Source organism: Ochlerotatus camptorhynchus, unplaced genomic scaffold (genome assembly GCF_037179485.1).
Source record: "Ochlerotatus camptorhynchus isolate MF236.1 unplaced genomic scaffold, CSIRO-AGI_Acam_v1.1 ptg000233l, whole genome shotgun sequence".
Classification (NCBI taxonomy): Eukaryota; Metazoa; Arthropoda; class Insecta; order Diptera; family Culicidae; genus Ochlerotatus; species Ochlerotatus camptorhynchus.
Genome location: NW_027040723.1, coordinates 119277 through 145159, shown reverse-complemented (window position 1 = coordinate 145159; position 25883 = coordinate 119277). Strand labels below are relative to the sequence as shown.

Here is a 25883-nt window from a genome sequence, read left to right as displayed (position 1 = left end):
CACTTTTGGTGTTTATGTTATTCAGCAAGAGTGGTTGGTTGTATAGAAGCCATCAAATGTAATATATTTCCTTTATTAGCTTTGTTTTGCAGTTACAAATTGAAAGTTGATTAATATTTGCATAGAAGTGATATTAGCGTTTATTGGCTGCTGTTTTTCAATGCGACTGACAAATTGAATAATGGTTGTGAAAAAGTTGCGTAAACGCTCTCCAAACCTAGTTTGGTAGCTTCTGCTTGTAGCTGTATCTGCAGCTTTTTTTCAGCTACTTTACAGCACCATGCTGAAAATGTTAGTTGGGTAGTCCCGCTAGGAACTGTTACTTTCAGTGATGCTTTGATGGCCACGTTGCGTTTGACGTCTTTACTCTTGTGTTTGCATGAGCGTGCTTGCGTTCTCCGCGAAGTGTTGGAAGATCCTGAATAGTTTGTATAGCTTTCCATCATTAAATTATAACAACAATAAATGTGTTCTTCTATAAAACCATTGAAAGTATGGGCATTTCAAGAAACTAATGATGAATGCTCTAATTAGAACATAAACCTCTTAGCATCTTGTTCTACTCCTTAGCAAGATGAACGTAGGCCTAAAGGAGATTGTGCTTAATCATTTTGAGTCCGACCATAGATTTATGGCGGCTAACATGCTCTGAACAAACGATCAATACGTCACACGATCGTCGATCGTGGACTTCGATGATTTCAAGAAATACTTTGGAAGAGTTGACATGCACATGCAGCTTTTTTCCGTACGGAGTAGACCTTTATTCTACGTATTATTTTATTATATAAGGGACTTTTCATGAAACACGTAGACACTATAGGGGGAGTGTGGGGGTGGCGAATGTCTACGTAAGTGTCTATTAATGCATTGTTTGAAATTAGAAACTGGCGATTTAATATGAAATCCCGTTTCTCTTAATATATGTCAACATAAAATAAAACGTCCACTCCCTAAAGTGGTTCTTATTTACCGTTTCTTTTGATCATATAAATCCTGTTTTAATAATTCGTGTACACAAATCGATTCGTTAATAATAGATTCAGTTGAGAAAATCTTTGTAGAACAGTTAGGCGTAGAATTTCAACATGAGACAATTAGGATTGATGTTATTTTTATAGAAACCCAGAAAAATATATCTTTTTCTATTTTCATTCCAAAGTTTACCTAAAAAAGTACTGTTTTATGAACAAAAGTAAAAAATGACCAAAACTAACATGGGACAGATATGCGTAGAACGGCAGTATAGTAGGTAGTTGCGGTGCGTTAGAAGCGTTTACCCTATAAGTTAAATTGTTCGTCGTAACTCAGCGCACGACGGGACTGGTGCCCAGGCAACCAGAATGCACGTATATTCAAAGTTGTTTTCGTGATATACAAACATATATACAAACAAACATTTCGTATGGAATGCAAATAAATGGCTTATACGTACAAAAGTGGTGGCCATATACGTGCATGTTTTAATATAATTTTATACGAGTTGATTTAACATCATATACGATTGAATATGTAATAACAAATTGATTTTGAAAAGTCTTACGATGTAATCCGATTTAATTTGTGATACAGTACGACGGAAAAATGAGTCATCGCATATAGGTCGGAAATTTGCATTCTATACGATTTAACTTAAACATAATGCGAGGTATGCCATTCTAATATGCAATTTTGACTTAAACTGTAGCAATTTACGATGCTGTCTGTACATTGTTATACGACTTCTGGTTGTCTGGGTGGTGTATTTTTGTGTGACGCGACTGCTGTAAAGTTAACCTTCCAGTAATCGCGGTAGTGCACTGAGTATACGCATTTTCAAAAATGTTGAAAAAATAGTTGAAATGCCGGTTGTATTCCAAGATCTACTCTTCATCTTTGTATTGTACAAATAAATAAAAAAGAACTGGTTCGTTAGGTAGCGCCAGAATACAAGAATTATTTGTATTCTGGCGCTACCTAACGCTACCTAGTGATGGACGAGTTTAGTTGGGAATTCACTCAATGGGTGACGCCAGAGTACAAATAAAGTCCTTTTTCTTATAACTAGAGATATATACCATATAGAAGCTTTCTGTCTTCAGCAATGTTGTTCAAATATACGAGGCCCATTGAGTTGTGCACGTCTTGGTTAGGAATTCCCTCCTTAGGTGGCGTCTGAGTAGAAATATTTACTAAATAATTACTCAGGATCGAGAGCAGATTGAAGTATCTTGGTTATATCAAAGCGACCGAACAAGTTTTTTTTTTTCAAATTCAGAGGACTTATTCTTGGCGATTAACTGAACCCATTCTTGGGATTCTGGGAAATTTCTGTTGGGATTATACGGAATCTCTCTTGAGATTATTTATAATCTATGCCTTAATGAGATTCTCCGGTTTTCTGTTTGTTTTCTAGATTTGCTCTTTGATTCTCCAGAAATACTCTGGGAATTCGGTAGAATTCTTCTTAGAGTACTTACGAAATTCAAATGCTGAGAATCTCAATAATTTCTCTATAGATTTTCGAAATTTATGTTATGTGCTTCATTATCTCCTTAAGGATTCTATGGAATTTCGATTGAAATTCTTTGGAATCTTCCTAGAAGTCATTTGAAGTTCCTGTCTGACTGTGAATGCCACTTGGGATACTCTAGAGGTTCTTTGTTATCTCTCCTGGGACTGTCTAGAATTCATCTATGGTTCTCCTAACTAACTCTACACCGAACAGCTTCTTGGATTGACTGATGATATTTGGTAATCCATCTTGTAATCCTCCGTAATAACTCTTGCTGAGATTATTCAATATTATTAGATTCTCCAGAACCACAATTGAGAGTCATCTCTTTTTTTCCTTGGTTTGTTTTCCGTTGATCTTGTTTTCCGTACTGAGTACCAATGCTACCGACGCCACACCGTTAACGCCAGATTTGGCATAAATATTGTATGCAAGCTTGTAAACGATTTCGTTGTTTATGCCAAGTATAGCTAAAAAATAAACCAAGGGAGGTTTTACACGATAGTTAAAATTCAGATTTTTTTCAATGCAGGGAGGCAGCTCCCACACCTGGGCCCTACCTATCGACCCATAAATTTATGAACCGGAGACCAACGGCTTAACTTTCCTTGCAAAGGAAGGCGTGATCAGAGATTTTATGCCGCAGAAAATCCCGGCGGCGCGTTCTGGCCTTTTGGGGTGAGAGGCAATCTTACTACCCGGTGCCGCTGAAATTCATGTCTAGAAATATTATTTAAATTTATCGGAGTCCATAATAAGGTTCTTAAGTGGAAGTTCACTGCTCCGAAAAAATAAACACTTTATGATTTTTCTAAAAATATTGAAAAAAAATGTATCAAAAATCTAAAAAAATCACATTTTTTTTTTAATTTTTTAAAGAAAATTCACGTGCAAAAACATTTTTTATTAGTCATTATGGCGTAAAGTTGGACTGAAAAAACCACAAAACATCGACTTGTCGGTTTTGCTGAGAGTCCAATTTTTTTCATGATGAGATAGAAAAAATAATTTGAAATGTAATTTTTGACAAAAATCAAACAAAGAAACTTATTTTCTTGGATTTTTGATATTTTTCCCCAATTTTTTTTTTCCTTTGGTTTGTTTTTTTCGTCGATCTTGTTTTCCAAGCAAGCTACCGACGTGCCAGGAAGGCAGATCCCACATCTGGACCCTACCTATCGACCCATCAACTCATGAACCGGGGACCAACGGCTTTACTTCCCATCCGAAGGAAGGCGTGATCAGAGATGTTATGCCTCAGAACATCCCGGTGGTGCCGACTGGGATTGAACCCAGGCCTGCTAGGGTGAGAGGTAATCACGCTTACCACTACACCACCGGCGCCGTTATTTTTCCCCAATTCTTTTAGAAAAATAAAAACGTACCGAAAATATTACTGTTCATTACTGAACGGTTCTCATCCATTTGAACAACTTTGCTGCATACAGAAAACTTTTTCACCTTCATTTGTCGCCTTGTTTGTCGATTTCCAGCTAAACTGTTCACCACTGAACGGCTTTTGTCAATTTGAAAAACTTTGCTGAAGAAAGGAAACTTCTATCTGGTCTTGATCCTGATCTGCAAATGGAAGAACTTTATTTGTACTCTGGCGCCACCCCAGGTGGGTATTGTCCAGCTGAACAACTTTGCTGAAGACTGAATCTTTCTATCTGGTTCAAGAACTATAACTGAAATTGTTCGCCGTGTACTACAGTACAGTGTAACTTTTATGACACTTGCTAGATGGTGTTATGGGGGTTTGTAGTATGAGAGAGTATGGCTTCGCACTGCTTTATACCTATTAACGTCAGAGGGTATAGGAAGTCCTTCACACGAAGCTGCATCATTTGTCAGAGCATCGTTCAGCTAAAAAAATAAAACTCTAAGAATTCATTAACCCCCCGACGATAATAGGTAAAGGTATTTCCGAAGACAAAATTTCCTCTACCTGTATGCTTATAACGATCATCGACAAGTATGTCTTAAAGCTCGGTTTATTCTTGGGGGATAAGCCTGGCGTAGTGGTTAGATTTCAAACCTCTCACGCAGAACAGTTAGTTCAAATTTCATCCCCGGTCAAGTCACGAATGTCCTGAAAATATGAAGAATATGTTGCTTTATTAAGGTTTAAACACAGAATAACCCTCGCCTGCCATAAATCCTAAAATTTACTAATCTATGTTGAAATAAGAATAACATCTTATTGTATTTACATGCGTGTGTGAAACCGGAAGGTGGATTAATTTTTTTTATCGTTCAAGTACTGCCCGGTTTGTGAGAAGTAGCAATATTATAAATTAGTAACGATTTCCCAGTATTGAATCAGGTGTGCAACGGTTGTTAGGCCTAATCCTATCAAAATCATCCTTTTTCAACTGTAAAAACGTTTCATTTCGGAGAACCGGGTATGCCTAAAAGCATCTCATTTCTCGTTGGAATTTTAATCCTGGTAGCTACGCTCGGTGTTATTCACATGCAACGAACCATCAGAAATTTTTTTTTCGCATGAAACCATATGACGAATCCTTAGCGTTGTTGGTGTTATTAAACGACACGGATAAAGGTGAGTATTCGCTTGCATTGGGTACAGAAGGTGCGCAAAGATTAATGATTCGGTTTACCCCGCAGACGAATGTTCCTGCATTTAAGCTGGCCCGCATAGATATGATTTGCATTTTTGGAATATTAATATTAAGTTTTCTATGCGGAAACCATACGCTCCATTTAATTCTACACAAATTTTGTTCTCTATATGGTGATGCTTTCATCACCCTTCCCTAGTGTAATTTTTCATCCTCACGAAAGCTTCATTTTAACAAAACCGTCACGTTTCTATTTGATGCATTACACTCCATCCTTTTAGTGCCAGCCACGGATAATGCCAGTGTCGAACTGATTTCATGATCCAGCAAATCCTTTTTGGTTTTATTGCCCTGTCGGTAGATATTTGCAATTTGGCTTGCAGTTATGTACATACATACCTAGTTTATTCTAAATTGTTTTTTTGATATAACTTTTATAAAAAATAAACACAGATTGACATTCCCCTTATTGCGCATCTGGTTCAAACGAGATGTCACATAGTAGGAAAATCTAGTCGAAAAAAGAAGTGTATCCCTCTTGGGTACATGCTTCGTACCATTTCTTTGAACGACAAGGATGAAACACCTGTGCGCTGCCTAATGAATATTTGATTGATCGGAAATCCTTGCCCGATTCCAGCTTAGGCAAAGCAACAACCTGAATGTACCTAATAAAATGCAATGCAGCTATTTTATTCGTCTATCGTCTTCCCCCAAAGTACCATACGGGTTAGCCTTTTGGTTGAACTGTATAAATAAAACACGAATATATTAGTAGTTATCACCTCGAAAGGAAAACATTACGCAACGGAACTGTTTATGATATTTGATTTACTTGAAATACCCTCCACTGTCCCAAAACAAAGTCTGCGCCATATAGCGATATCGAGAGTGTATAAAAAGCAAATTATCGGAATGAGAATGATAACCTACCAAATGAGGCACGCGTTCAGTCGCTAGCAGGGCGCTATTTTGTTCATCTCCGCTGGTGGTATGCCGGCTTTGGTTTGGGTTGTGCTATTTCTATATATACTAATGCATAAACCACCAACCGCATGGTCGGTTGGTTGGGTGGTGTGTTGGATTTACTTCTGCTAGGGCATCATCTGGAGCTGGTACATACGTATTCCAAATCGATTCCGATTGGCTGTTTAGTATGCGGTCAACGTAAGTTGTATAGCTCAGTGCGCGAATTATTTGAGCTTTATAGGGTGGGTAAACTTAACAACAACCCCATGTTCCTCACTGTTCTTTCGATTATGAACTAGGCCATATTTGAACGAATTTGGTTACGATCTGGATTTGCGCTAGAACTTTAAAGTTTTGTATGGGAAACGTAACAATACTGTTCGTAGCTTGTTAGAAATTCAAATACTACTGCTAAATTTTGACCAAACCTGGGACTTGGATTGAGTAAACTATGCAGAACAAATTTGTACAAGGTTGCAAATTGATTCAACTACTGTGCAAAAAGTTATTAACCTTTTACTTTAGAACAGTTCCATGCCAATGACGAATCGGAAAAACACGATAGTCTCCGATTTGCATAAAACTTTGCATAATTGCGAGTTATGGGTAATCATTCACATTTTTGCAAAAAATCTTCTATTTTTGATGTTGTATTTTTTTTTTTCAAAATGGCGTCTTTGTCATTTTTCAATAAATTGTAGCATGAAAACGGCACTTCTGAGCGAAATGACGTCTGAAACAAAGTTGTAGATCAAAATAAATACTTTATGAAAAAAAAAATCGAAAAAGTGTACACACTCAAATATCTCAAAAAGTATATTATTAATTTAGTTGAAGATGCACATTTCAAATAACAGACTAGAGTGGTAATTTTTATACGATAGATGGGGAGATGAAAGTATAGAGTTGATAGTTCCGTTGGAGAGGGATGGTGAGGGGTATCCCTTTTGCCAGTGGTGGTGGGGGGATACCCCTCACCATCCCTCTCCAACGGGGGAGTTTGGTAAAGAGAATGATCAAACCGATTTGTACCTTCCTTAAAAGTTGTCCTTGCTCGCTCTCTACTTTCTATATACAATTTTCACACTGCCGTACTCTAACGGAACTATCAACTCTATACTATCATCTCCTCATCTATCGTATAAAAATTACCACTCTAGTCTGTTATTTGAACCTAGCATCTTCAACTATGTAAATCGATGACTTCACGCAGAAGTAATATTAAACAAATAGTTGAAGTATATTATAAAATTTTGTCAAAAAAGCTCATAAAAATGAAAATTTTTGAAATACATAAATTCATGACCGCTTGAAAATTTACAAAAATTGTAGAACAAAGACTTTTGGTCTTTTTTTAACTTTTTGCTAGTACTGTTTTTAAATTAATTTCTACTCAGGAAAGAACATTTCATACATTCTAAATCGTTTTCTGGGCAAAAATTACATAAAAAAGCCTGCTAACAAGAAGTTAAAAAATATGACCCAAAGTTCATGTTCTACGATTTTGGTCAATTTTCAAGTGCCCCTAGTTCTAAATATCCCAAAAAGTGGCATTTTTCATGAGCTTTTAAAAAAAATACAAAGTTTTAAATAATACTTTTATAGACACATGAGTTTTTAACACTTTTTTCTTCTCAAAATTACCTAAAATATTTTACCCAGAAAGACTTACAACATCAACATCAACTTTGTCTCAGACGTCATTTCGAAAGTGACGTTTTCGTGCTACAATTTAATAAAAAAAATCAATGACGCCATTTTGAAAAGAAATATATGATCCAAAATGGCCAATTTATTCAAAAATGTGAATGATTGCCCATATCAAACAATTGTGCAAATTCAATTATGTTTCATGCAAATCCGAGAAGGCCATCTCATTTTTTTTTTGCTTTGGCCTGAAACTGATCTTGCCAAGTACTCAGTACAGGCGTATATTTAAGCATTAGCGCGGAGCATTAGGTCTAAAGTATATTTTTTTTGCGGAGAATCGAATCGATTTGCGGTTTTTCTGCATAGTTTTCCCAATCTAAGTATCAGGTTTGGTAAAAATGTAGCAATTTGTAATTTTTTGACAAGCTTAAGAGGGGCTGTTCATTAACTACGTAGACATTTTTTGGAATTTGTTATCCCCCCCTTAAACTGTCTACGTAGTTTATGAACAGCCCTGTTCGATCGTACCATCGGCACCGGGCTCTACTATATTTAAATTCAGAATGAGAAAATAATAACAGCCCCCCCGTGCCATGGTAACGATCTGTTCAGTGCGAATTGCAGTATGGTGCAGCCATCACTTTTCATACTATATTGGATGTGATGAAATACCTTATTGTGATGTTTGTATATTTAAACCAAAGAATATTGTGAAATATATAGTTCGTTTTGAGTCCCCGAGCAGGCAAGTTGCCTCTCGGGGCATAGTAACCGGTGTGTCAACCTGAGCCGAAAGAAGACCAAATTAAAAGACAACGTAGGGTAACATTATCCTGGACGAAACATTGCACAGTGGTACAGAATGCAGATTTAGCTGGAATGATATGTTTTGAGCCTGAAATTGAAACTTTAGACTAAAAGTCTCTTCTACAAAGTTGTTCCTTATAGTTAGGCCCTCATTTTTATGACATTGAATTCTAGGGTGGTTCCTATTATCATTAAAATCAAAAATCTAACTTTTTTGTTTGAATAAATTAAGGTATACATTCTTGGGCAAAGTTATAGCTGAGCTAATTTCAAGCAACTATGGTGAAAATAACTTTTTTGTATCTCTTAAATTGGCCGATTTAGAGCTATTTTCTTGAATTGAGTTAGGGTGACTCTTAAAAAAACAGTTTTTTTGCTCTGTTTTTCTTATTTCGAATTTTTCAGCAAAGGTGTCTTCAGATAACTTTTAGATCTTAAGAAGACGCAAATTTTTGCTACACAAAGCTTGCCAATATTTTTCGCCGATCAAGAGTTATTGATTTTTTTATACTAAAATTATGCACTTTTCAAATGTTAATATCTCTGGTTGGGGCAAACAAAAAAAAAGTTTTTTTGCAGCATTTGAAAGGGCGTATGTTATTCTCAATAATATGAAAAAATTGGAGGTATGTTATTTTTTAAACTCGTATAAAATCAATTTGAATTTATTCATATTTTTTACTATACATGACTATATCTTTTTTATTAGAAGAGATACAGGCAACAAATTCAGCTATAAAACATTCGTCTTAAATTGCTTTGGATTCTCCTTATCGTCACCAGAAAATACCATTAGAACTCTGCTCATACCTTTGAATTTTCTTCGGAATTCCCTTGAAACTCCCCTAAGTATTTGCTCGGAATCCTCAATAGAATTCTCTTTTTTTTTAATTATAGTCACTTTAACACTTCTGGGTCATTCGTGACTTGTGCGGGGGTGAGATTTAAACTCGTGACGTTGGCGTGAGAGGTATGGATGTTAACCACTACGCCGGGGTCGCCCCCATAGAATTCATTTAATATTATCCTGAGCATTCAATTCCTTTGAAAATATTATCCAAATTGTAATCAAAACTCTCCTAGGGAATCCTAGTATTGTAGAATAGAATAGAAAACTTTCTTCAGGAAGCCTCCTGAGTCTATTTATTTTGATATTATTCCCAGAATACTCTATAAATTTTCTTAATAATTACCTATTTAAACTCGCCAAAGTTCTCTTGGGATTATTCTTAAAATTCACTTGCTACACGTCTCATATTCCGAACTTATTAATCTAGAAAATTTGAATGGGTTCTCTATAGAGGAAGGTGCTCTATAACTGCAGTATGGGATTTTTGCTCGAAAAATGGTGTATTTTCATATGAAAGGCGATTTATTTTGTATACAGAATACCAAAAAATGGTCGGTTTTACGAAATGTGGACCTTTTCTTAAAAAAAGATTTAGTATAGGTGCAGTGTAATTTTTTTACGCAAACACCCCTACTAAATATTTTGTCTCTTTTACCCACCAAGCAAAGGATTATACCAAATTGATAACAAGCTATGATATCCGATTATCAAGATTTCATAACTGAACATGTTATCATTGTGGTTTAATAAAGAGCCAACATAACAAAAATTATAACAAAAGAGCACTCTCTAGATACTCAAAAATATATGATTTAGTTATCATTGAAAACATTTTTTCAACAAATTTTAAATTCATTGATCGATTTGGTATCACGCTAATAACTGAAATATTATTGGATAATATTTGAAGATTTGAACTAACCTTGCATCATTTCATATTGTTTCAAATAACAACTGATAACAAAATTAGTCGAAGTTGGTAACTAAATTTGTTATGCGATAACAACTGAAAACAGAACTATATCTCGAATAACAAGACTTGTTATCAAGATGACATAAGGTTGTTATTTTACTTTTCTCGGATTTGTGGGAACAAATACATTTTTATTGCACATATAATGGTGGTAGTGTTATTAAAATTAAAACAGTGGTTTCCTCGTCCGAAATTTTTTAACATTTTAATGCTTACGAATATTTTTGGTTTGAGTTTACGAAGCTGATCATTTTTAATTTAGTGCAGTTTCGAACCCCTTCGGATACGGTGGTGTTTAAAGTTTGCTCTCTGTTTTGTGCCTGCGTTCTTTTTTTTCCTTGATTTGGTTTCCATCGATCTTGTTTTCCGTGCTGAGCACCAATGCTACCGACGCCAGGGAGGCAGCTCCCACACCTGGACCCTACCTATCGACCCATCAACTCATGAACCGGGGACTAACGGCTTTACTTCCCTGCCGAAGGAAGGCGTGATCAGAGATGTTATGCCTCAGAACATCCCGGCGGTGCCGACTGGGATTGAACCCAGGCCTGCTGGGGTAAGAGGAAATCACGCTTATCACTACACCACCGGCGCCGCTTGTGCGTGCGTTCGTTTTCATAGTTTTCGGCTGCATTTGCCTGATCAGCGCTGGCACTCTGCCTCCCGGACGGTTGTGATTGGTGCTTTTCTCGTTTTCCTAGAAGTTTTAGAATTGAGAAAGACAACATGATTCATCGTGTTTGCAAGCATAAGAAGATTTGGCGTTATCTGCGTTGTTTGATTTTTTCTCCCGGACCAGAAATTTGTGGCATCACGAGTGATAATTATAATTTCAGTTTATGATGTTGCTTCGTTCGCAACTATGTTTGAAAAAATAATAAGTGTTTTCGACTGAAGTTGATACCAAAAGTGCTTTTGAACGTGTTTTGCAGCTGGGTGTGGTGAAATTCGTGCATTCCCGGTTGATTTTCAGTGGAAATTCCGTATCACAAAATTGCTCACCGATTCATTTTTTTTTGCCGTTCGACGACGACGGGTGTGCTTTCGCGAGAGCGTTGTTTATAGACTTCTCTGACGTTTGTGAATTGCACAAGTATCAGTGCAAAATTTTGAGTAAATTCAAAGGTTTTCTTGCTCTAATACTTATAATTTACCCAAAGTTCTGCATTAATACTTGTCCATTTCACAAACGTCAAAGAAGTCTATTGGATCCGTTTCTTTAAACGGTTGTGTTTTTTTTTTGTAACCAGCGGTTGTAGTGTACTTTGACTATATGTTTTAGTATTACTTCTACGTGAAGTCAACGATTTACATAGTTGAAGATGCTAATTTCAAATAACAGACTGTAGTGGTAATTTTTATACGATAGATGGAGTAGATGAAAGCATAGAGTTGATAGTTCCGTTAGAGTACGGCAGTGTGAAGATTGCATATAGATATTAGAATAGCGAGCTAGGACAACTTTTAAGGAAGGTACAAATCGGTTTTTTCATCTCTCTTTACCAAACTCCCCCTTTGGAGAGGGATGGCAAAAAGAGATGAAAACCGACCGCTCAAGTACCAACGGTGTGTTTGAAACAGTTCTACCGATTTTTTACCGCACTTCAGTTGTTATTTGATGGAAGGTATCCAGTCGTAGGTTTGGAAATTGCAACTATTGCCTGCGAATTGCATTGACTCCTGGGAGGCCGGTTCACCGTGTTCGGATGTCACGCTTTCATTGTGTAGTTCTATCGAGAGTCTTTCAGAGACGATAGTTTTTTTTTTTAACTTCAGAAGGATATAAATCGTCCTCTGATCTATGGGAGCTCTTCGAAATCGCCGTGATGTCATGGATTCCTTTGCAACATGTCGGGTGAGATCTTTCCTTTATTGTTCTCTTAACATTCATTCCATTATTATATGACACATTATATGCTGGGTATGGGACGGTCCAACCAGGGTACCCGATTGAAGCGATTTGAATGGGGAGAGTGGAATTGCCAACTTCCTGTCGTTAACAGATCGTGCATTGAAGGCGGGTTCTTCTTCCCCACTCATTGGGACATCCCTTAGTGCGATGGCTAGTACATTACCGGGTTGTAGGATTTTATAGTTGGAAGGAGATTCTCTTTGATCCCGAAGACTAAGCGTAAGTGTCTCTGCTTGCAGGTTCGCCCTTCATACAACGGTAAATTGAATACAATCAGGTGTTGTACTTGATCAAGTCGTACGAAGTGGACAGTCCAGTGTCTAATGGTTGTGCCTGCAACAATGAGTGGTTTCCTTTACATACATACATACATATATACATACGAAGCTGATCATTTTTAATTTTTAATTTTTCCATGCCTGGATTTTTTTTTTCAAATCTGTTATCTAAATTTATTATATTTTTTTGTAATTTTCCAACACCTCAGGATATCAAAAGTCAAATTATAAATGTCTTAGTTTAGAATTTTAAAAATATGTCTTAGTCTAGACCTCTGGGATTATGATATTTTTTTCGAAAATAATAAAAAGAAGGACAATTGAATATATTTAACATTCTTCTCACTTTGCGATATCAATTTTTTACTTGCTTGAAAATCTTTGAAATTCCACCATTTTCGAGATGTTGCTATTTTTTAAATCTTATTAAGGGGGTAGTCCACTCTGGAAATTTCAAAAAATCTTTTTTTTTGGCTTAAAAAATACTTTGGAATGGCTACTTTGACATAGACTTGACCGCAAGTCCGCAAGTGACATCGTTCCAAAGTTATAGTGGACTCGTGCCCAGACGCTCCAAGCGCGCTCAGGTGAGCGCTCGGAGTACCCGCCCGTTACCGGCGAAACGGCGTGTCTTAGTAGTTCCAACTGCTGCCGCGTCGTTACCAGATGGCAGATGGCAAAATTGGCGGGCGCTGTATTTTAGAAACGGCTCATTCGATTTAAACGGCGATTGAATTTTCGAGTTAAGTACCTTTTTTCTAGTCTTGTTGATTTTCAAAAGAATCAAAAACGGACTGTTTTTTTTCTAAACGTCGCCAAATTTTTATTTTTCAACCAAATCAAAAACGGCTACGTACACGACTGGGTCATCTTTCAGAGAATAACCACAAAAAAATTCGTTGTTCCAGCTCCACAGTGGTGTGACCGCCAGACGTCCCGCCCCGCGACGACTCAGACGGGAGGTCTCCTGGCGAACCTGGTGCAGCTGGATTGGAAACAAAAAAGGACGAAACTTTGAAACAAAAATACGTCCCAGAACATTGAAAAATAATTCATGCCTTGGATCTGTTAAAATCTAGACCAACAAACTTTCCCATAATTTAAATTGTTCAAGTCTAAGCCATATTAAAAAAAAAACATTGCTTCACTTTCCTACATAATTGGTGATATCATTATTGTTTGTTATGCAGAAATAAGAAATATTTCCCAGAATTTAATGAAAATTTCCAGAGATTCTCTGAGTTTCCAGGTCAAAAATGTAATTTTCTGTGGTTCCCTGATTTTCCAAGATTTTCCACCCTGTTATAGAAGTTTTCATCAGTTTTTTTTTATGAAAATTTGTTATTTATTTTTCACTATGTAAAAAGTACAGTGTAAAAAAACAATTTAGTTTCCTACAACTATGTCTCAGACGTCATTCTGACTAGGCGAGCATTGATTTATTGAATTATATCGAATATGCCATTTAAAAAAAATTAGATGTGAATAAATATGGCACAATTATAGCACAAACTTCGTTCATTGCCTCTAGCGAACGATTATGCAAAATTTCATGGAATACTGAGAGGTAAAATATAAAGTTTGATTATTTTATCGCTTTTTGAGTGGGAACTGCTCTGCTAAAAAAAAATTACAAAATCTTAGTGCAAAGATCAAAAAATTTTAGTACAATTTCACTTTTTTAAATTTTTGTAAATTTAAATTTAAAATTGTCTAAAATATAAAAAAAACACACGCGTTTTATGCAATTGGCGTTTTAATCAGTTGTTTTGAATTTTTGACCAATATTTGAGTTGTTTTCCCCGTATGTATTTATTTTAAATAAGGTCACATATTTCCCTAAAAATTTATCGAGTAGGCTCCTATGATGTATTGAAAAATATCAAATATGCTATTTTGAAAAATAAAGCAAGTCAAAATGATCGAATTCTAGCACAAATTTCAATTATTGCCCATGGCAAACAATTTTTATATTTTGAAAAATTCCTGACGTTGAAAATACTGTAGTAGCAACGTGTCTTTATTACTCTTCTAAATTGCTCCGTGTCTTTAACTTGTATAACACAACCACATTGTTTTCCACTCTGCTAGATCCAGGTTACCGCCAATCGAAAGAGTGCAAATCTACCGTGACGCCCAGCACGAACAGTTAGAAGGTAGGGGAGAACAGCCCATAATGCATCCCTGGTCTAAAATGCCCACTTGCAGACAAACAACGATAACTTTTCCTCAGATGCATGTTTTCATCTGGAGGTATCACAAATAATTCCTGATCATGAAATCATATAGTGACATACTGATTCTTTACAACAAATGTATTTTGTGCCAAACATGACACAGTTGTTAAAATTTTCAACTACAAATTAAGCTTTTAACATAATATATCGCAATAAGCGGCGCCGGTGGTGTGGTGGTAAGCGTGATGAGCTGATGGGTCGATAGGTAGGGTCCAGGTGTGGGAGCTGTCTCCTTGGCGTCGGTAGCATTGGTGCTCAGCACGGAAAACAAGATCGACGGAAAACAAATCAAGCAAGAAAAAACATCATATATCGCAAAAGAATGGAACGAATTCACTTTTAGTATATTTTTTAGATGTTTTACTTTATCTGTTGTTAACACTCTATTGAGACCTTATGTCTGATGTAAAATAATAAAATAACCATTTTGGATTCGATGTAAAAAATGCTTTGAAAATCATGAGAAATCATCGTTCTGGAGTTCGAAATCACTCGATCTTCGTAGAAAACATTTAGCTTAAACGGTGCGTTTTGTACCATACTACCCTATAACGAGGTGAATGAGAAAGGGTTAATTCAAGCGGAAAGATATTGATAGCACATTGAACTCTGACCATTCTGACTGACACTGGATACCGGAAAAATTCCACTTATCTCCAATGCCAGACAATGTCGAAATGGAATTCAAGTTTGTTAGTAGCCTTCAGTTGTTGGTGAGGTGAGCTAGAGCAACCAACTAATAGGGGTACACCGTAATTCACCAACCAACGAATATATCAGTATCGAATCAAACCTCCACGCTACCATAAGCCACACATACATCCGGAGGAAGTGGACCAAGCAGCGCTTGCAGAGACGATCAAGATCGATTGGAAATTCCCCACATACTCTGCCATGTGCGGTATTATCCTCACCGAGCATTTTACAGGCCACTGGCTTCATTGATAGCCTGCCATTAAACGGGATAAATCGAGGAGAGCAGAAATAAAAGATTATGGCTAACCCATTGTAAAATGATAAGAGGATTTCCGGGTGGTTGTGCTCTGCTTGCATTCGAGCAGAACCCGGTGAGCTCAGCTCGTGTGGGTTTGCAGGGTAAGATTAACCTGGATAGGTGATTCGAATTATTACTGTGCATAAATTCTGCCATCTTCAAAGCGTTCGTTAGAATTATGTTTCAAGCCAACGAGTTCAAGCAGGGTTTTTGGTCGAAGATAAGGAAAGTAATGGATATAATATATATTTTTTAAATGCATAGATTACGAGCATAATTCTTTCAGACTAGAAACCTTTTGTAGAATATAAAGTGTGCTTACTTTAGAATTAAAGTGACTAAGAAGACTAACATCAAAACAATATCATTTCGATATATTGAGAGGCGCTGCAATCAGCTTAAGAAAAGTGATTGCAGTAGGGGAGAACAGTACATAACGCACCCCCGGGGTAAGGCGCACTTTTTCATTTTGTTTTTAGTTTTTCTTGGAATTTTTAATCCAATTCTAGGATTTATCATGATGCTATGCTAGAAGTGCTGCTTGATAAGACAACAAAAAAGTTACGTAAAAGCCATGAAAAACACAAAGGAAAGTCAGCTGGTGCGTTCTGCCCAGGGGGTGCGTTATATACCATTCTCCCCTACCTCTCAATATCTCGAAATTATATTTTTTATGTTAGCCTGTTCATTAGACACTTGTGTGCAAGTAGCAAACATTTTACTGAAAGTTTCGTCAATAATTTGGTAATGAAGCTTCATATCGTTTTAGTAATGGACATATCACCGTGGGCATATTTTTGGAAAACTAAACAAAGCTAGCTGTACATCAAATTCGACTACCGACAGATGCTATGTCAGAAATGAAATCTTGCATCGAAACGAGTTGCTGTCGCTAAAAAATTTAAATAGAAGATTGAGTGCACATTTACCCACAAGTCCACACTATATTTGTAGCTGTGAATACAAACATTGGTTTTCGGTACTAGCAAAACAATTAATTCTTTAATTTTTCAAGAGACCAAAGTGTGCTCTGCTTCTGCACGCATGCGAAACATTTCCGAGTGTCAAATTTTCGGTTTAATATTTTTACTGGAATTAATTTTTTCATCGCGTTTTAGCTCGAAACAATGTGCCACTCGATAACATAGTTGTAGAAAAGAACTTTAGTGCAAAGCAAGTTAAAGTGATCGCGTGAATGCATACCAAATTTTTTTATCGTCAGAACTGTTACTAGGCAACTAGGCCCGACGATTTTGATTGGAGGTGAATTGTGCAAGATTTTCTCTGAAGATCCAATGGAATGTTGTGAGATGTTGATTAGAATTAGAAGATGCAACAGTCTTTCAAGTTTTTGCTGCACGCGCAAACCATCATTTATTTTGTGAATTCGTTCTTGTTTATCTATTCACCTGTTTCAGTACCTTCTATCAGTTTTCTTTGTCGTAGACATCATTTCGAGGAGCCGCTTTCATGCTATAGTTTGTAGAGTTGAAAGGTGCAAACAAGTTAGAGACTTAGGTGTTATTTATACTAGATTCAAAATTAAGCTTTATTGAACATTATAATAACATTATCTACAAGGCAAGCAACATGTTAGGGTTTATTAAAAGGTTTAGCTTTCATTTCAATGATCCATGCACAATCAAAACATTGTACGTTGCATATGTTAGGCCCCTTCTTGAGTACTGTAGTATAGTCTCTCGATATCAAGATACTTATATAAACCTTATTGAAAGAAAGTTAGGCTGGACGAGTTTACACTTACCATCTTATGAGTCTCGATGTATGTTGATCAATTTGGATGCACTTGAAAAGCGAAGGCAGTTTGCAATGATAGCTTCTTTAAACGATGTTGAAGCACAAAGAGTGAATGCCACAGAGATTTTAGAAAATCTAAATTTTTATGATCCCACTCGTTCCTCAAGAAACAGAAATATGTTTTATATTAACAACCAAAAAACAAACTATGACATGAACGCGCCTTTAAATAGAATGCTGTCTTGTTATAATGAACATTATGAAACAATTGATTTGACAATGAACAAAAATGCTCTTAAAAAACGTGTCTTTTCGAGGTTAGTCAGAGATTAAACATTAAAATAGATTTTAAGTGTTTTTTGTGCCTTTAAAGTTTCACGCTAAGGCTTCCTTAGAGTATCACCATAAACTGGTCTACATTTTATTGACGACGAATAAATAAATAAAAAATAGATATTATTTTTATGTGAAGTACTTAAATCTACAATTTATTCTTGTTCTTTTACTGACTACTGAAATCTAGTTCCTCTCCGTGTTGAGCGGAAGATTATATTGAGCTCAGAAAAGGAAAAAATCGCGAGTCATTGTGAGTTTTCGCGAACTTTTCCTGTAGATTGATTTGAGACCCTCTTTTTCCCAGTTTTCATACAAGGGAGCATAGCACCAAGGTTCCTTCCTCGTGTTTTTCTCCTACGTCCTTTTATTTCAGTACCGTATCTATATCTATATTGAAAACTTTGAAGTTGCTAAATTCCTAATTTTCAAACCCACACATATAAGCATAACTGAATAAATAGAAAATTATTTTCATCTTATGACAACACCTCAGTGCTAACATTTCAAAGGGGCGTAATTGCATTTGTAAATAATGGCTTTAGCCGTCGATTTCTCGCAAATAAAAGCTCACTCATGAAAATTAATGACACCAACACTGCCCATAATCGCAAGTCAGTCCCATCTGTAAAAAAACTGGAAATGAGAAAACGACGTTCAAAGATTTTACAAGTTTGCTGATTTGACACTTATTTTGGAGGGATAAATTTAAAAATAAACGTACACTGTGATAGAATGCATCTATTTTTACCCAAAAATATTAGATTATATCGTGCAATTTCTATTTTATGGCCAAAATCTGAGTGGGACTGACTTGCGAAAGTAGAAAGTAAATGTAGAAAGATACCATGGTCCCTAAGAACGTTATTGAATATTTCTGGATCTGTTCCGCTGGTTCCAGAGCAATGGCCAGAACATATTCCGGTAAGTATGGGTATTCGTCAGACCAGAGCTTTTAATAAACGTGCTAAACCCACCATGCGATAAATCAATTTACATGATAATTCAAAAATAAGATCAATAAGAGCCATGATGAGTGACCAGCACCATGTTGGCCGCACCCGGACATGTTCTGGGTATCCCCGGGGAAGTGGTAAATCCCTTTTAAATCAAAATCCATCAAGCGATACATCAAATCACATGAGAATTCAAAGCCATATCCATTGGCGGTCAAACTGAGTATCGTAAGAACTATATTGGCCACATCCCGACATGTTCCAGATACCCTAGGGGAAGTGGACAAAATCTGTCTTGAGCCAAATCTAATGATGCGATGTGTTGTCAAACATTTCTAAAATATTTTTTCTAATGAAATTGACTTACGGTTACTTTTCGCTGTGGGACAATTTGACTTGGTATTGTTTTTAATTTTTCTTGAACAAACCACTTTTTTTCAATAGCACATATCAAAAAACATAGAAAGATAAACTGAATAATGATGCTAACTCAAAATTGATAAAAATGTCTACTCACCCACGCAAACAAATACCATCATCAGTCGGGGAATCTTTCGCCTACTAGCTGGTGCAGTTAGTTTCTGTGAGTGATCTAGCAGTTGCCACAAATCGTCGATTGAAGTGATTGTTTACAAAATCAGATACGTCGATTTGAATAGTTACGCTTGAATTGTCCGTGAAAAATATTGTGCACTTACAATCAAAATTACCGTGTCTCGTGTGGTAAGAACCTTCAAGGAGCGTCTGAGTGCCCAAAGAAATAAAGAGGGTGGTCGTAAAAGTGGTCCAATGGATAGTAAAATAGCCAGAAGAGTGGTGCAACACTCCAAGAACCGTCCAAACACGTCAATTCGAGATGTCGCTAAAAAGTCCAAGGTGTCAGTCGGTTTTGCGCAGAAAGCCACAAGGTACAAAAAGCCCCAACTGGAATGAAAAGCAAAACATCACTACACAGCAAAAACTAAATTTTAATATTACATCCAAGAGGATGCACTTCAATGTCGAAAATATAATGTAATTTTTATAGCCACAACAACAAACAAATGCAGTGAAAGCAGCGTTATGTCAATTCATGCACTATATTAATGATAATTTTGTACTTTTTGGCAAGTAATATTACACCATATTTATGACACGATTGAAGTTCATCCACTTTGATGTGATATTAAATTAATTTTTTGCTGTGTACGAAAACCTGCACCCGGAAACTTTACACGAAGTTGCTCACCAAATCGTGTTGCATCGTGATGGATGACGAAACTCACATCAAATCCTTCAACTTCCTGGGTAAGAATATTTCGTTGCCAAGTCTAATTTCGATGTTCCGGAGGATGTTCGGAAGAAGAAATTAACGAAATTTGCAAAGAAGTTCCTTATCTGGCAGGTGATTTGCGGATGTGGTTAAATAAGCGTTCATCATTTCCGGAACAATCAACGGTGCGATTTACACGGAAGAGTGCCTTAAGAATCGTCTCTTGCCATTCATGAGGAAGCACAACTCTGTTTTAGCCTGATCTAGCATCCTGCCACTACGCTCGAAACGTGTTGGAGTGGTACCGAGCCAACGGAGTCAATTCGTGCCAAAAGATATGAATCCACCAAATTCACCGGAAATTCGCCCAATTGAAAACATCTGGGCAATTATGAAGACGGAACTTTACAAACATCCCAAAACTATTTAAACAGAGCTGGAGTTGAGGAAAATTTGTGTTAAATTCACAAAAACACTGGAAACATCAGTTGTACAAAATTTGATGGGTGGAGTGAAAAGGAAGGTGTGGGCATTCGGATGCGAGACGAAATTGAATAAAACAAATTTTGTAAATCATAACTCATTAATAGTTTTTCATTTTCTGAAAATTTCAAGAAAATCCAGTTATCGGTTTAATTTTGGTGAGGAAATATGTGTATGCCATTTTTAAAGAATACACGCTTTATTTCAAGAAAATGGCTGATTGGTATATTAAAAAATAGCTATTATTCTCAATAGAAAAGTTCAAAACTAAAAAAAAAACTTCAAAGTATACCAAAATCGTAGAACACATACTTTAGTATGTATGTATGTTTTTTCTTCTCGCAGTGTTTATGTTATTTATGCATAGGAAACGATTCTCTGGACTAAAAGCTATGTTTTCTGCATAAAAAAACGATTGTTTGTGAAAAAAAGAAGTTCATAATTTATATTAATAGTTAATGTTCTACGACTTGATCAATTTTGTAGTGTCCATTGTGATCTTTTCAGAGAATTTTGCATTTTTAATAAGTTTCCAAATAAAAAAATGAAATCTTAAAAATGCACATTTTAGGTTAATTAAATTTGCATCACGAGCATTTATGTACCTGTCGACCAATGACAGTATTTGATAGTAAGCTCCCATCTAGAGTTGTGTACTTTAACATTTTGTTTGTATTACTTCTGCGTGAAGTTAACGATTTACGAAATTGAAGATGCTAAGCTTCAAATAATGATCAACCCGATTCTTACCTTCCTCAAAGTTTTCCTTGCTCGCTTTCTACTCCCTATATAAAATTTTCACACTGCCGTACTCTAACGGAACTATCTACTCTCTACTTTCATCTCTTCATCTATCGTATAAAATGACCACTTTAAGTCTGTTATTTGAAGCTTAGCATCTTCAACTATGTAAATCGTTAGTACTTCACGCAGAAGTAATACAAACAAAATATTTAAAGTACACCCAAGTAACAATTTTGTTTTTATGAGTGTTCTGGAGACCATGATTTAGACTTGTAGCATACTTTAAAACCTCGATAAAACTTGCAATGTTACTTGGGTATAGCTCTAGATGGGAACAATTATGCGAAGTTTCATGGAATTCAGAGAAGGAAAATCAAAATCGATTCTTCAATTGCCGTAGAGCTGCTCAACAGAAAACAATTTCTTAAGTCATAAGGGATGTTTTCATTGCAAAAAATTTAAAAAATGAGCGGAAAAAAGTTCAGAATTGTATTGCAATTTGTTGTTTGTCCATCAATTTACCATTTTAAAAATTTCAGAACAGTTAGAATGTTTGATAAGCTTTAAAATAAGCATGATTAGCGGCGCCGGTGGTGTAGTGGAAAGCGTGATTGCCTCTCACTCTAAAGGGCCTGGGTTCAATCTCAGTCGGCACCGCCGGGATTTTCTGAGGCATAAAATATTTAATCACGCCTTCCTTCGGAAGGGAAGTAAAGCCTTTGGTCCCCGGTCTATTAGCTGATGGGTCGATAGGTGGGGTCCAGGTGTGGGAGCTGCCTCCCTAGCGTCGGTAGCATTAGTACTCAGAACGGAAAAAAAGATCGACGGAAAACAAATCAAATAGGGTTTATGATCTAATTTCCGGCCTACTAAGCACAACCCGCGCTTTACCTCTCTTTGCTGAACGAGTTTAAACAAAAAATGTAATATTTCTGTCAAATATGACTTGCAAATTTATTTACCTTTCCATACGTACCGTTGGATTTGATATAGAGTCACAGATTGTTGATATATTGTCTAAAATCTAACACGGCTTCTTGATTCTAAATTCGTTCTACGAGTTTCAATTCCGTCCTAACGCATTGAAACGCCATTAGATTTTCTTCGTCCTACGGATAAACGTAGAAAAAGGGGATTCGCTAGGAGCGCTTCTTTTGTTTTGAGAACAATGAGCGTAAATATTCATATAATGCGCTCTAACAGGATTTATGTTGTAGCTAATGAGCTAGCGCATCGGAACAAACCTATTATTGATTTGTGCACGTTGAAATCATTGATATTATTGATCTTTTCTGATCGATAGAACGGAAATGGGCGATTACGACAAAGTAGCGCTCTACCCTAAAACAATATATAAAACATTTTTTTTTTCTTAAATGGCCATCTACAACTTTGTCTCAGAGGTCATTTAGATGAAACGAGACATTTTCAGGCTATGATTTATTGAAAAATATCGAATATGCCGTTTTGAAAAATGAGGAGCCTATGAAAATGTCCGAAATTTAGCACACATTTGAATGACTGCCATAGTGAGCAATTCAGTGCCAACATTTCAAAGGAGCGTAATTGCATTTGTAAACAATGGCTTTAGCCGTCAATTTCTCGCAAATAAAATTCACCAACAGGTAGAAAAATGTTTCCTCTACCAGCTAGCATTGTTAATTTGGAGGAGTGAGCTTTAATTTACGAGAAATCGACGGCTAAAGCCATTGTTTACAAAAGCAATTACGCCCCTTTGAAATGTTGGCACTGAATTATGAAAAGATTATGGGAAATCGGAGAGGGTAAAGTTTAAAAAATTATTTCCACTTTTTTGTCCTGGATTGTTCTGACTATGATAATTCAATTTATGTGTCACAATAAAAAAACTAAACACGATTTCGAATTATTCCAGAGATGAAACAGCCGACGGCTGAAAGCCTCTTTAATAAAGAAAGATAAGATAAGATAAGATTTCGAATCACTAGGTAACATTTATTCCAAATTTCACCATCTGATATACATTTCATAACTCAATATGAATATACGTCATTCCGTCGCCTTACATATTCATTATACTTCCTAGAATGGACAGCAAACCGCTATATAATGCAGACGGCTGCGTGATTTCCATCAGGTGTCCGATTCAGCAAATAACAGAAAAGTGTGAATTAAAGCTAACCCGGCTTCCCTCGCTCCCGGCAAACTCTCTTTTTTAACTTTTCGCCCGTCATCGTCACATTCCAAACTTCCGCATCTTAAGTGCACCCCACACGGCAGAAATGTTGTCAATATTTTTACGTCAATATTTTCAACAATAATTTTGATGGGTCATCAATACAGGGCTGCTCCTCATTAAGTTTGTTATATCCAATATGTTTACCCGTGTGGTGCCTGAATTATGTCGTCACTAAATGTGCGTAGGAACAGCTGTAGAATAAGTTTTAATCTTCTCTCAGGCTCACCTTATGGACTTTCCTTCTCCTTTGTCTTCCAGGTGGTAGGCAACAAGCACAATACTCTTATCTACGATATTAAAAGCCCCAGAGTCAGTAAACTTCAGACGCAGATTTCAACCGCATCGACAACCTCGACAGCGTCATTTGACGATGGTAGCTCCGCACAGCACCAGCAACAACAGCACAACAATAGCAACGGCAACAGTACCGGTAGCAGTAACACTAAAAATAATCATTCCCATCTACAACAGCAGCAAATTGCTCTGTTCGTGTGTATCGCCGGTAAAAGTGAGTCCCGATTGAGGTACCAATTCTACATCGAGGACACTTTTAGGTAAGTGATTTGAATTCGTTTGTTTGAGATTTTGTTTTCCAATGAGTTCATTTATTAAGGCTTAAATGGACAAAAGGACTCCAATCTTGGAGGCGAACCAGCCCAAGGCTGAAAGCCTCCTTAATAAAGCTAAATAATAATAAAAGGACTCCATGGAACCGATAACCAGTAAATAATTTTATAATCATAAAAAAAAGTATTTATGAACACATTAAATTAGTTTTTCAAGTTGGTTACCCATGTAAATAATAGTTTCGATAAAATTTTATGCAGTGGGGGCCTTGATAGGAGTGTAACCTAAATTGTGGTAAAAATTTCACTATTTTGAAAATCATCTTTTACTATGGTTCAATATCGTGCTTTTGAGAGTTGACTGTAGTTCGGATATCGATCATTTTTGCAGGGCACAGCCATTAGACAGTCCACCTCGTATGACTTGATCAAGTACGCTACCTGGTTGTATTCAATTTACCATTATGAAAGGGCAAAAAACGAAGGGTGGATCCGTAAGCAGAAACACTTACGCATGATCCACGGGAGCAAGAAGAATCTCCTTCCAATGATAAAAGTGTTCCAACCCAATACAGAACAAGCCATCATACGAGGGTATGTCCCAATGAGTGGGGAGAAGAGCCCACCTTCAATTCACGAAAAGTTACCACTCTCTCCAACCAAATCGCTTCAATCAGGTCCCATCCCTACCTAATTAATTTATAGGATATAAGAATATAATACTAACCATGATTAGCTGCTCAGTAAGCAAAACCGATCACTTCAGGGTAATCGAGTATCTCAAAAATATCTAATAGTAATTACCTGGGTTGTGATACTTCCTTCAACGAAAACAAATTTTCTTGCATTTCCATGGTCATCTGGTCTAAAATAGCTGGTCCACCGAGCACTGTAAATGAGCGGTTCGTACATCATTGAATCAATGTAGAGATTAGTATGAGATGGTGTTAAATGCAAAGTGCAAAAAAAGAATTAATGAAATACGAAAGGTATTAGTTTCAAGAAATGACAGTTTTATCGGATTCCCCAACTAACCATATTCAAGCAAAGCAAGTATATACAATCTATCAGTCATGGTATGATCATTAGAAAATTGATATTTTCCGCTCTCAAACGCTCTCAATATCACGCGTGATATTGGAGAAAAATATAATGCTTGATATTGATTTTACAAGCTCCTATGATATTGTGAGACTATTCACAACGTGTAAAGCTGAAGCCTTGATTGAATTTTTGAATTTATGGAAGCTTCGGTTGCGTTCAGGTGTAAAGCAAAACTCATGAAACTCAATCTCACCACTGTTTGGAGAGATTTTCAGCTGGTGAGTTTGGTTACCTTGATATTCCGAGCTGCGACATCACAGCTTGCAATGTCAAACGAAGTTGTGTGCTTGTTGATATGTGTCTACGAAAATCAAGCGTGATCTCTTGGGCTTTGGTGAGATTTGGTTTTTTGATAATTTTCCAACACTGCAATCTATATTGCGAATATATGGTTAATTACTTGGGTATTCATATGGTTGTCAGATTGGTTCATCGGTTGCGAAGTGAAGTATTTCTGAAAGTGATGCGTTATATTTCTCAATGATTTGATTTTATCCTAACGTTACGTCAATATTATGACACAGGCAAACAGACACAACACATAAAACATTTCTCATTGCAAACACTATCGCCATATGTCGTATACACTCAACAGATGACTGTAGTGTGTACACCACAAGTGGCGGTATTACCAACTAAGAAATATTTAAATTTACCGTTAAAAGCGATTTCTATGATGTGTTATGTCTGCTTGTTTATTATCATATCTCCACTATCGCAACT

General features: G+C 36.4%; 1 protein-coding gene across 2 annotated transcripts in view; it reads left to right on the top strand.

Moving 5' to 3' along the window:
- The window catches only part of LOC135704326 (cGMP-dependent 3',5'-cyclic phosphodiesterase-like), a 171514-nt gene that overhangs the window by 68659 nt on the left and 76972 nt on the right, over positions 1–25883 (top strand). For both annotated transcript variants that reach the window (XM_065225760.1, XM_065225758.1), the window contains exon 5: positions 23749–24044. In XM_065225760.1, coding sequence (XP_065081832.1) covers positions 23749–24044 — 296 coding nt within the window. The remainder of the gene's footprint in view (positions 1–23748; positions 24045–25883) is intronic.